Below are 12,973 nucleotides of genomic sequence, written 5' to 3'. Positions count from 1 at the left end.
GTCAGAGAACGGCTGCCTAGGGATGGCCATCGAACATCGAGGATTCGGAATCCTCAATGGTTTGTGGCCGATGTAGAATAGTTTTGCCATCGATGGGAGAACCAGATGGTTTCCCTCCATTGATGGCACAGCACTGCCAGAACTCTTTTTTTATTTCCCTCCAAGTTGCCAGGACACGGAGCCCCACCACCCTGGTTCTGATGGCCCATAGGCCACTCAGTCAAAGAAAAGGGATAAGCATCTATAGGTAAAGTCATCGCTGGTCATCCACTACATATTATGCCACAATCAATGACAATTTCACTATCGTCATCAATGGCAACCATTGATGGCGATCACTACGATGGCCATCCCTAGCTCTGCCTAATATTTGGAGTAAGAGAATGCCAGTCACATGATCATATAGATATGTGTAGACCCCATTTTTCTATGTCTCACTCCAATGTGAATCTTCCTATTATTTGCTCATAGTGAAGATGATGACAGAGTGTGCTGATAGGCCGGTATGATTCGGTGTATAGCATGGACGAGGAAACTTTGGTCCCTCAGCTGTTGTTGTACTACACATCCCAGCATGCCCTGCTACAGTTTTGTTATTTGTCCATGCTAAACCTGTTGCAGGGCATGCTGGGATGCGTAGTTCAACAACAGCTGGAGGGCAAAAAGTTCCCCATCCCTGGTTGATGTATAGAAAGCCTGGAGCAGATGTTCTAGCCTCTGTGTAACATATACGGTGTTGTGTTTCAGAGCCAGCTACTACAGGAAAGGGGGGAGAGCTATGCTGCCAGTAAAGTGGATGCCCCCAGAGGCTTTCCTGGAGGGAATCTTCACGTCTAAGACGGATACCTGGTAACAAAGCTAAGAATCTCATAGAAATTGCCGTATAAAAGAAGTGACCAAATTGTGTTTAATGACAGAATAAGAGATAGTCAGACCTCTCCAATGCTTTTTATTATCCTTAAGGCCCCCATACACTATGCAACTTCTCCTTTTGGAGAAGTCGCATCCAATTCCCCTTGACTCACCCGCGAGCATCCTGGGCGGCAGGATCGCATGTGATTCATGGCATGCGGCCCTTCTGCATGCGATCCCGGTTCCTTGCCAACGAGAGGGGGTCCGACCCAAAAATCTTATATGAAGCACGTATGATCTACGGTCCGATGTGCACGGGACCATGAATGAAATCAGACATCAGACACTTGCTATTTGGGCAGATTTCACCCAATTTCTTAGCCTGATCCACCGGAATCAGGCACAAATCGCATAGTGTATGGAGGCCTTTAGTGGTGACATTGTAAATGGTCTTGGAGGGAAAGTATGCCTTGCAGAGAACACAATCTACGTAGACTAGAGAAATGGTGAAGGGCGCAGCAACTACAGTGTAATGCCAAACAAGTCCTAAGTCATGCACTGGGGGCTGAAGTACCTAAAGGCTAAATACAGTGCCTGATTCAATCAAGTGATAGGGCACGCCTAGTTCACAGAGGGGGTAGATTTATTAAGCGTGGCGCAGTGATAAAGTGTCTGTCTTTTATATCACTGGCCAATCAGCTCCTACCTGTCATCTTTCAAGCCAAGCCTGTAACTTCACAGTTAGGAGCTGATTGGCCGGTGATAAAAACCAGACACTTTATCACTTCACCGAGCTTAATAAATCTGCCCCCGAATGACTAGAAGGGCGTCATTTCCTGCAGAAGCAAGTTCCCCTAGTACTTGGATGCCACCAGGACTGAACACGGATAACAGAGTCAATGTGGAAACTAGGAGGTAAACTTCAAAAAAATGAAAAGAGGTGATGTTGCACATAGCAATCAGGTTCTCTCTATCATTTCTCTATTGCATCCTAGAAAATGACAATCAAAATCTTCTATGGGCAGACGCAGGTCTGGCAAAGGCAGGGTGCAGGCAGGAATCACAGGGACAAGGGACAACCAGGGATAAGTTGCAAGAATGGCAGGCAGGACCTACAGATGGAGCGCCTCTCACTATTGCTCCGCCAGCACTAGAATCTGGCTGCTGGCGATCGCCGGCGGAGAGGCGCCCCATCTGACTGAGACGCGCGTGCGTCTCACATGCACGCGCGTCTCACATGCACGCGCGTCTCACACCATCCCCTGCAAGAGCGAGCGGCACTCTATCTGTAGCAGCAGCAGGGCAGGTGACGTCTGGCAGTACAGGAGCTACAACTGGCAATGCACTAAGGCCTTGCCTGTGCTTTAACTATTCAAGGAACCAATAGGAACCCTAGAACAGAGACAGAACTCTTGAAATGACTTACAGTGCAGAGGAAGCGTCTACAAGAGCCTGGTGGCCTAGCAGGCATCAGTGCTATTGGCCATTATGGCTGGGATGATGATGCAGTGCCACTGCAAAGACCAGTCAGCTGCTGCAATGGCTTATAGCTGACCACATGAGTAAAGGTTTGTAGCATCAGACTTTTAAGCCAGTGGCTATTCAATTACATCCAGTTTTACCTGCATGGTAAAAAAATTCAGTAGACATGAATACAGAAGTGTGATGTGCCAGGCATTTCTGGCACTGCTTTCGAAGCAAACACAAATTCTATACGGCTAGAACGTAAGTCACTATCAGAGACAATTTCCAGGTAACAATTGAATAGGTGTAATGGCACCTGGCTCTCCCCCAACCTAGAGGTATTGTCTCTGCAGGCAAATGGAACAGAAAGCCTATCCACTGCAACAGAAGATAATGTCGATCAAAACCGAATAGATATAGGCAGAAAGATGAACATAGCTAGCAGCAGGAGAAGCACAAACACAACTTTAAGAGCTATGTGTGCAAATGCTAGGAGCTTAGGAAATAAAATCCCAGAACTAATTGCAATAATGACAAGGGATGAACTGGATATTGTGGCTATTACAGAGACATGGTGCAATGAAAATTATGACTGGGACATAGCTATACCAGGATATACTTTATTTAGGAAGGACAGAATGGGAAAAATTGGAGGAGGGGTTGCAATATATGTGAAAAAATATATAAAGACTACCTTAATACAAAGTATTGAAGAAAAAACGGAGGCCCTTTGGGTGACCATAGAAACAGGGGAGAAGGCGATTCTTCGTATAGGGGTGATCTACAGACCACCAGGTCAGGAAGAGGAACTAGACAAGAGCCTATTGCAGGACATCAATAAAATGGCATTAAAAGGAGAGGTGATAATCATGGGAGACTTTAATCTACCTGATGTAAACTGGGAGCTGCCTGTTGCAAGTTCCACCAGAAGTAGGGACATGCTGAACTCCTTGCAAGGAGCATCCCTCCAGCAATTGGTGAGGGAGCCCACTCGTAAGGACGCAATATTAGACTTAATACTTACAAATGGTGACAGAATATCTGACATAAATGTGGGTGAAAATCTGGAATCCAGTGACCATCAAGCAGTATGGTTCAAAATAAAGACAGAGACTGACTCATCGCACACATAAACAAAGGTGTTAGATTTTAGGAAGGCTGATTTTGTAGAGATGGGACACTCTGTAAGGGATTCTTTGGCAGAGTGGAAGAACTTGGAAGGAGTGCAGGAGAAGTGGGAAAAATTAAAAAGTGCAATTCTAAAAGCAACAGAACTTTGTGTCAAAAGAGTTAGGAAAAACACAAGAAAAAGAAAGCCATTGTGGTTTGCAAAAGAAGTAGCAAGTATTGTGAAAGCAAAAAAGTTGGCCTTTAAGAAATTTAAGCAGACGCAGAAGAATGAGGACAAAGAGGTGTATCTTGTTAGACAGAAGGAGGCTAAGAAGGTAATCAGATGTGCAAAAGCACAGGCTGAAGAGAAAATGGCCCAGTCAGTGGGTGAAGGGGGGAAAACTTTTTTTAGGTATATAAGTGAAAGGAGAAAAACAAAAAGTGGAATAATTAGACTGAAGACAGAGAGTGAAAGTTTTCTTGAGGGGGACAATGTAATAGCAGATAATATTAATAATTATTTCTGCTCAGTATTCACTGCTGAAAGAGAGGGGAAGGGGCCACAGTTAAGTTGCAAGTATAGTCAGAAAACTGAGGGAGAGACAAGTACATTTACAGAGGAGAAAGTCCTCACAGAACTCTCAAAACTGAAAGTGGATAAATCAATGGGGCCAGATGGGATACATCCAAGGATACTAAAAGAGCTTAAAGGGGAGCTGGTAAAACCAATAACAGAATTATTCAACCAGTCACTAGCTACTGGAGTAATCCCAGAGGACTGGAAAACAGCGAATGTAGTCCCACTGCACAAAAGTGGAAGCAAGGAAGAGGTAAGCAACTATCGACTAGTGAGCCTTACATCAGTAGTAGGGAAATTGATGGAAACACTCTTAAAACAAAGAGTTGTAGAATATCTCAAAACCAGCAATTTACAGGATCCAAAACAGCATGGGTTTACTGGGGGAAGATCATGTCAAACAAATCTTATTGACTTTTTTGACTGGGTGACTAAAGTAATAGATCAAGGTGGGGCTGTAGATGTAGCTTATCTAGACTTTAGTAAAGCTTTTGACACTGTCCCACATCGCAGACTGTTAAATAAACTTGAAAGCTTGGGATTGGATTCTAAGATAGTTGAATGGATAAGAGCGTGGTTGCAGGACAGAAAACAGAGAGTTGTAGTAAACGGAGTACAGTCAAAGGAGGGAAAGGTTACAAGTGGAGTACCCCAGGGATCTGTACTTGGACCGGTGCTTTTTAATATCTTTATTGGTGATATTGCAAATGGAATTGAGGGTAAAATGTGCCTTTTTGCAGATGACACAAAGGTATGCAACAGGGTAGACACACCAGGAGGGGTAAAACAAATGATTGAGGATCTAGGCAGATTAGAGAAATGGTCAAGAGAATGGCAACTACAGTTTAATGCCAAAAAATGCACTTGGGTCTCAGAAATCCAAAGACTCAATATAGTATAAATGGCACTATAATGGAAACTACTGAGGAAGAGAGGGATCTAGGTGTCACTATTTCAGGGGACTTAAAAGCAGGAAGGCAATGTAACAAAGCAATGAAGAAGGCAAGTCAGATGCTTGGTTGCATAGGGAGAGGTATCAGCAGTAGAAAGAAAGAAGTAATAATGCCACTGTATAGGTCATTGGTACGACCTCACCTAGAGTATTGTGTTCAGTTCTGGAGGCCATATCTCCAGAAGGATATAAATACATTAGAGACTGTACAAAGAAGAGCAACTAAAATGGTGCATGGCCTACATCACAAAACGTACCAGGAAAGACTAAAAGATCTTAATATGTATACTTTAGAGCAGAGAAGGGAAAGGGGGGACATGATAGAAACTTTCAAATATATCAAGGGCTTTAACAAGGTCCAGGTGGGAGACATTCTTCACAGGAAGAGGAGCAACAGAACACGAGGACATGCACTGAAACTAGAGGGAGGAAGATTCAGGGGAAATGTGAGGAAGAATTTTTTCACAGAAAGAGTAGTAGATAAGTGGAATAGCCTACCATCAGAGGTGGTAGACGCAAATGCAGTAGTACAATTTAAACATGCTTGGGATAAGCATATTGATATCCTTACAAAAAAAATAAGGATCAAATATGGTTTGAGGTAACATGTGTAAAAAAAGGGGCAGACTAGATGGGCCAAGTGGTTCTTATCTGCCGTCAAATTCTATGTTTCTATGTTTCTAGTGTTCTCTGGGAATGACATGCAGGCTTTGTATATTGCTGTAGGTCCTTTGGAGTCTTGCTTTGGGAGATCTTCTCTTTGGGCTACATGCCATACCCGTGCAAAACTAACCAGGAAGTGCTAGAGTTTGTTACAAGCGGCGGGCGCATGGATCCCCCCAAAAACTGCCCAGGACCAGTGTGAGTATAATATCCACATTAGTATGTCCGCCATGCCAGCTGTAAATATTCATCTAAGCTCTGTGGTCCTGATGGATATATATGTCTGCATGCATGTGTAACCAGTTATAAAATTACTATTCACATTGCTGCTAAATACGGTATGTTGGATGAATGGATGGTCATAGTAATAGTCAATCCACTTCTTAATGCTAGAAGTAGACAATGGCACCTCTGTGTGTGAGAGTGTTACAAGATGGCATATTCTGCCGTTCTTACACTGGGTCTGATTCAGATTTTTTACACTAATTAATTTACTACGTGCAGCTATAATGTGCATAAAGGGTTGAATTCAATTGTATTTCCCTGCAGACGGCACTAGATGGCACCCAACTGAGCAAATCAATTGTTGCTCTATTTGGGAAAGTAAAGTGACCGGAGATCAGGGGCACTATTCAAATGTGTTTATTTTTAGAAAGGACATAGAGTGTGCATACACAATTGAATTGACCAGTGGCATAAAAATAAAAAATAAAAATTATAAAATCAGGTGCCCCCCTGCTAAAAAAGTTTCAGGCACCTTCAATGGTTCGGTACATGCTCGTCATCAGGGTATTCCTCCCTCGACAGCCAGAGGGCAGATCTTGCCCTATGTCCTGCTTGTTCAATTGTTGTCAAGGGATTCCGCTCCACGACCGCCACCTCGGGTCTGTCGCACTAGACCCCATTAAAAATATTCCTCCCGAATTGCAGCTGCCTCCTCTAGCATCCTTAATAACGGTTTCCTCTGAGGCAGCATACATATTGGGAGAACTTTTCAATGGGGGCATGCGCAACAGGACAGGCAATAGCCCCCACAATCCCCCAGTGCCCAAAGCCACCCAACGCCTACACTGCAGGTGCTATTGCTACATCGGTGGAATTGCCACCCAAATCTTCCAATGTTGAAGCCACCTGCCCACCGGCAGCTTCTCTGCTCCAAGCAACTACGTACAAACGTGCAGCGGCAGTTGCGTATACTTTGATCATAGACTCTCTGGCCGCGGGATCTGAGATGCCGGAGCCATGTTTTCTGCTTATCGCAGTTGTAAGCTGAGGCACGCCCCGAAAACTGTTATAACATGCCTGCAATTTTGATAACTTACTTACTTTCCTGACCGTCAATCCTCATGCGAGCGACATCACTGCGGTACCATGGTGCATGCCCAGTTTGCCCATAATCACTCGACCCTATAAATATCAGCATTGCGTACATCTCTTTGATCCCTCAAATCACGCGATTCACTCCTTGCAGACACACAAATGTATGTAACTAGACACCGTCTGATGCTTCCCCTGCTCTCGCATCTTGTTTTAGCTACCGAATAATGACACAGTGTTGGCAGCACACTCCAGATCACCGACCCAACTTCTCAACCATCCTGGAGCGGATCATCTACTGCACTCAGGTATAAGTCCCCAGCTAGGTCTGCTATTACAGTCACCGTTCCGCACTCTCGGCTTTGAGAGTGTGACACCGGTTTGTGCAGACTGACAACATCCATACAAATCAGACACCTTGCATCCCCTCTGTCAGGCTTGCTCAGTGCAGGACAGGTTATGGTACTTGTGTAGTTTCACGGCGCCACCCGATATCGCATGCGATTTGCGATGTGATTTAGTACCTGTTCATAACCCCACTATCCACTATGGCATGGAGATGATTTTATATAGCGTGGCGAGCCCGAAGCGTGGCAAGCGGACACAGATTACTTGACATGTATTCATTAACACGAAGCGTGGCGAGCCCCGCGTGGGGAAGCGGAATACATGTAAAGTAATCCATATCCCTTTGCCACACTTCTGGCTCGGTGGCTCACTGCACCATATAAAATCAACTCCATGCAGTAGTGGATAGTGGGGTTACGAACAGGTACTAAATCGCATCGCAAATCGAATCGTATGCAAATTGGATGTAAATCGCATGCGATTTACTGGCGCCGTGAAACTACACAAGTACCCAGGTTTTTCTGTTCAGTATATCAAGTCGTCTCAGTATTATAGGCCGATTCAGAGTCAGATTCAAATTGGCCTTGTTAATGCTAAGAAGCCGACCACCTTATTCTAACGCAAGCTTCCATAGAGCTGATAACGCAGAATTAGATGTATACTTTATAACCCTTAAATATTAAGGCAAACGCTGAAATAATTTCAGTCCAACATCAACTTGTAAAATATAGAAAATGCTTTACTTGAAAAATAGTGAAAGATAGTAACAGATAACTTGATTGTATGTACATGTATTGCAAAGGCCAAAGCAAACTTTACACATAAAAATATATAATAATAATAATAATAATAATAATAATAATGGACTAATTCCTTAATAAAAAATGCCCTAACTAAGTTACAGAAGACGGGGGCAGTTATCAGCCAACACCTCAGGGATAATTTACCTGCACCCCCAGCTCCAATCACTTGTCCTCTGAACGGCTTCCGCAATTGCTTAACCACTCTCTCTTTAAGCCCAATATTTAGAATTTATTCAGCTCAGTTACTCCATTATTCATATGGGCTAGAATTTGATTTGGACAAGTCATTATTGAATTAATGATATTTTAATAAATTCACGTCATCTAGGCCTGGTTACTAGGCAAAGAAATTTCAAGGTCTCCTAGATCTGAGGATCTGCGTGACTTCATTTATTTCCATCAACAGCCCCAGCAATCCCGATTAGTTGCAACATACTCCATGCTACAGTGGGTGCAAGAGAGCTGTCTTAAACAGGCTTCCTTTCCCCATACCCCCTTAGAATAGAACAGGACTCAAGCTGCATGCCCACAATACTCCCATAAGAATAGCGCAAAGACAGATCCGGAGAAGATCCTCTCGACTCAGAATAGGACAGAGCTGGCCGTGGACTTTATTCCTATCTGCGCATGACACTGTAGAATAACTCGACACTTACATCTGTACACAGAGACATGGCCGACTCTGAATTAGCCCCTCAGTGGGTCTGGTTGTATATGTGGAGGAAAGGTACACTTAAATGGGTATTTATTCAAACAACCAAAAAAACTTAAAATGCATTGTTCTAGTTCAAAACCGGTCTTTGTTTTAGCCTAGGAGATACTAACTAGTCTCCCATGTTACAGGACCCAGATGTGATCAATACAGCGCTCCCGGTGGAAAGTGGTCCGGCTCCTGAAGATGAAGGCCATACAATAATGCGACCAAGCATCTGTAATGGGATAACACCTCTGGTGAGGAACCCTTCTCTCCCCCCAACGTTGGACACACAGACAACGGAACATAAACTTGGAGTCCTTCCTGAGGAGTTACGGGTAGAGAACCTGGTGGGCTGGAACATCCGGGCACCAACCTTACAAAGTGTCGCCGAGTCCCCAGAGGATTCCTGGGTCCAACCAAACCCTATTTCCACGACAGAGACAAAAACCCAAATGTCCCATAAAGTAAAGAACAAATCCAAAAATCTTTGGAACCCAACTTATGGTTCTTGGGTAATGGAAAGCACCTGTTGACTTGCTTATTAGCGTCTTAGTGTACAGCTGGGATGTGAAGACTCAGGTTTCAACCTCGGGACTGTGGGATCTAACCTCACCGCAGGCCAGAAGATTTAGCAGTTCCAAAGAAAAAAACGCACTGCACCCTCAGACCACTTTCACTTAGTACAAGTTGGAGAGAAAATTACAAAAAAAACAAAACAAAAAAAACCTCAGACATTCCCAGTAAACACTGTGAATTATATTTCTAAAGAGACTGTAGCAAAGACCATTAGACTGGGCTTTGACCTCACTTCCCAGTATATAGATATTATTTTTTACTATTATAATTTGTTCTGTGCCCTTTCAAGTGTGCTTGTCATTTGACTGGCAATAAGGTAAGATGCAGAAGGTATTCTGCTAGCGCTACACAATTGTGTTAAACGAGCTCCATGCAACCTAAAAAGTCTCGTTGAAGTTTCATAGAGCTGAATAACAAATTGTTCCGTTACAACGGGAATTATTCAGACCTGATCACAGCCCTGCGATTTTGTAAAGCAGCAGATCAGCTATCAACTGCGCATGCGTACAGAACGTATGCGCGAGGCCATTCGGCAGGTAAAGCTAGCGTCTTTTCTGATCGAAGTTGATCGAGAGGAAGACGACACTCGGGTTTTGGTATCAGACCGTTCTCTGGACGCATCGGGAAAAATGCAGGCGCGCCCATGCGTTTTCATAGACCGTGTTTGTGACTTCAGCTCTGGCCTCGATCAGCCTGTATCTAGGTTCTGGGTTATGCACCAACTGCACACACTGGAAACATCATTCGACGGTGAGCGGATTCCGAATGGATTCCCAGCTAGCCGCCGATTGGTGCGATTTTCGCTAGCCATTCACACTTGCACAGGGCGGGTTTTCATTTTGGCGGGCGGTGGTTATCTGATCTCAGGGCTCTACAATTTCATACAGCAGCTATCAGGTCTGAATCAGGCCGAATGTTTGTGGATTTTCAAAGGAGAGGGGTTTCTTCCCAAAATGGGTGAAAAGCGGGATTTGGGTAAACCGAAATATTACGGGCCTGGCTATTATCCCGATTTTACCTGATGAAGTATTGGGAGATTTGTTTACATGAAGGTTACGCAGGAACCATCATAGGAGCCATCTTGTCTTTATGTATGTGAGACCAAAACACGAGGGTCTCACGAAAACTGGTGGCCTGATATACATGTGAAGATGATATGTACATTCATAAGATGCCCAGGGGGAAATTTACCCCCCCCACCCCCACCCCCACAGAGTCTATCATTTTTCAAATGCAGTTAAAAAATAAAAAAGCTAATTAATGTAATGCGGAGCTTCTCCGCTCGCCCCGTGGAAAAATTGATGAGTTCTGGTTACAGTCTATGGATAATATGCACTGTCCGGTTTATTTATGAAGCAACCCAGCTCTTCCGACCGGGTTTATGCGGGATATTTAAAAGACAACGGTTTTAAAACCCATTTTTTACTAAATAAAAGGATGGTCCTTTTCATTCAACCGGTCATGAACACAATCAGACGTGCCAGCTTGCTTTGTAAATAAACCCCTGTCCTTCATCGGTCGTTGGTTTACCAGCATATAGGCAGAATTACCAAGACAGACACGTCCCTGCTCTCCACAATACAAGGCACCCAAATCCTGCGGATATTGTAAGATACGCCAGACACACTTCTAATCTACTGATTGCTGCACAGCTCCCATCTGTACAGGAGTAGAGGAACATTTTATCCTTATAGGAAAACTTAGCATGAAGTTCTAGGTGTAAATGCAAGTTCTGACAAGAGCTTCAGTTATGCAGCGTTACTCTGCTACACATTTATGGAACATTTATGGAGGCAAAGCCATCTTTTTATTTTTTAAGAACTTGGACACTTACTCTGCTAAACTCCCTTCTGCTTGAAGTCCCAACCCATCACTGCCATATTACCCGGGACGGACAACTCTTCACACTGGATCTGCCACGTGAACTTCTGGGTCGGCGACACATCATGTGTTCAGGGATACAGTATGAAAATCAACCAGTAAAGGTCGACAGGGCTAGTCGACACATGACATAGGTCATCAGGCCTAAGGTCAGAAGTTCGACATGAGTTTTTCACGATTATTTTTTTTTGGGGGGGGGGGGCAAAAAGAGCCGGTATTTCATACTCTACCATCCACTAAGGTGTGGCGGGAGAATAGGATAGTGTGCCAAGTACAGCAAGGCACCGCAACCAAAGCATGGCGAGTGCAGCAGTACACTGATACGGTGTCCATATCGAGGCGGGACATAAAAACATGAAAAACTCCTTTGACTGATGACCGTCCCATTGTCGGCCTAATGCTTGGGTCGACCTTCCGACCGATGTCATGTATCAACCTAAGCTCTGACGACCGTTCGTGGTCAACCTAATGTATGTCCACCTTCAAACTGGACCCTATGACCCATGCCAATGTGTTAAGCGCTGGTCTTTTTGCATAGATTTCATTATTTTTGCTGCTCTCGTGTAATCAGGGTTTTGGATAACAGAGAAGATGTATTTGTCTGCACAGGTGGCATTTTGTAAGTTATGCATGTGTGTAGGCACCTTGTGCCTCACCGATTCCTAGGTCAATGGATAGCTAAGAGCTAAAAGTGCGTACACAAAGGGTCGTATTCAATGCGGCCAGCGAGGGGGTTAAATGGCTGGGATGGCCGAAAACAAGCGATTCTCGCCGTTTAACCTACACGCCGGCCGCTCGCTGTATTTTACATTCTGGGGGAATCCTCACTGTCAGAGGATGGCAAGGATTACCCCAAACAGCGAGGCTCGCGGCTAATGCAGGGAGCCCACAGCATTTAGCTGCGAGCCTTGCTGTTTTAGTGGCCGCACACGCCGTTTCCCCTTTGCTACAGAAACCTAGCAAGGTGGAAATGGTGTGTGCATGTAGTCAGTTGAATACTGACCGCGCGAGCAGTGACAGCGAGCAGTCAGCACTGCTCACGGTCACCGCTCGCAGAAATCATTAAATACACCCCACAGAGTGATATATATATATATATATATATATATATATATATATTTTGGTCCTTCTGAGAGATTCTATTTAAATTGTTGCCGCAGTATGTATGGTACGAACGTCTAATGTGTGTGCCACCGCAGGGCCATTACCGACCCCCCTTCTCCCTCATGCCATCTGTTGATGCAGCTCAATTTCACATGTACTCATACGGTTGCATGTACGGAATGGGCAGCCGGTGTCGCCACGGAGCACAGCTGATACCGTTGACGAACTTGGCCAGTGTGTACGCACCTTTAGTTCAGTGCACATAATGGCTGCCTTCATTTTGTGTACATGCTTCAACATTCTATGGGTCACGCCAAGGATATCAAGTGAGGTGTAGTGTTGCACAAATGCGATTGATGGAACTATTGTAGTAAAATAAATAATAAAAGTTATTTACCTTTATGTGTGCGTTATTGTGTCGTCTGGCAGTTTCTTCTCAGTTCCATCTATAGGGAAAAACAAACGCATATGAACAAAAATGGAATATCTGACTCACAAAGTAACACACACACGGGAAAAGTAATAGGATGAGAGATTCAGAAAGTGAGAGATTTGGTAAGGAATCTCCAGGTTTTTTAAAGCGGCAATCATTTACACTGCAAAAATCAAACTGGGATTGCAGTGTAAAG

General features: G+C 44.3%; 1 protein-coding gene and 1 long non-coding RNA gene across 6 annotated transcripts in view; one reads left to right on the top strand and one right to left on the bottom strand.

Moving 5' to 3' along the window:
* LTK (leukocyte receptor tyrosine kinase) overlaps nucleotides 1-12,736 on the top strand; it is a 156,861-nt gene extending 144,125 nt beyond the window's left edge. Inside the window, exons 26-29 of the mRNA XM_083167062.1 lie at nucleotides 748-849; nucleotides 5,682-5,816; nucleotides 7,153-7,243; nucleotides 8,930-12,736. Coding sequence (XP_083023188.1) covers nucleotides 748-849; nucleotides 5,682-5,816; nucleotides 7,153-7,243; nucleotides 8,930-9,316 — 715 coding nt within the window. The 3' untranslated portion in view covers nucleotides 9,317-12,736. The remainder of the gene's footprint in view (nucleotides 1-747; nucleotides 850-5,681; nucleotides 5,817-7,152; nucleotides 7,244-8,929) is intronic.
* The window catches only part of LOC146050176 (uncharacterized), a 135,371-nt gene that overhangs the window by 100,771 nt on the left and 21,627 nt on the right, over nucleotides 1-12,973 (bottom strand). For all 5 annotated transcript variants that reach the window (XR_014466275.1, XR_014466274.1, XR_014466273.1 and 2 more), the window contains exon 2: nucleotides 12,742-12,790. This is a non-coding gene — a long non-coding RNA (uncharacterized LOC146050176). The remainder of the gene's footprint in view (nucleotides 1-12,741; nucleotides 12,791-12,973) is intronic.

This window comes from Crinia signifera, chromosome 12 (assembly GCF_055691185.1).
Source record: "Crinia signifera chromosome 12, ASM5569118v1, whole genome shotgun sequence".
NCBI lineage: Eukaryota > Metazoa > Chordata > Amphibia > Anura > Myobatrachidae > Crinia > Crinia signifera.
This window is presented reverse-complemented; position numbering and strand designations above follow the sequence as displayed.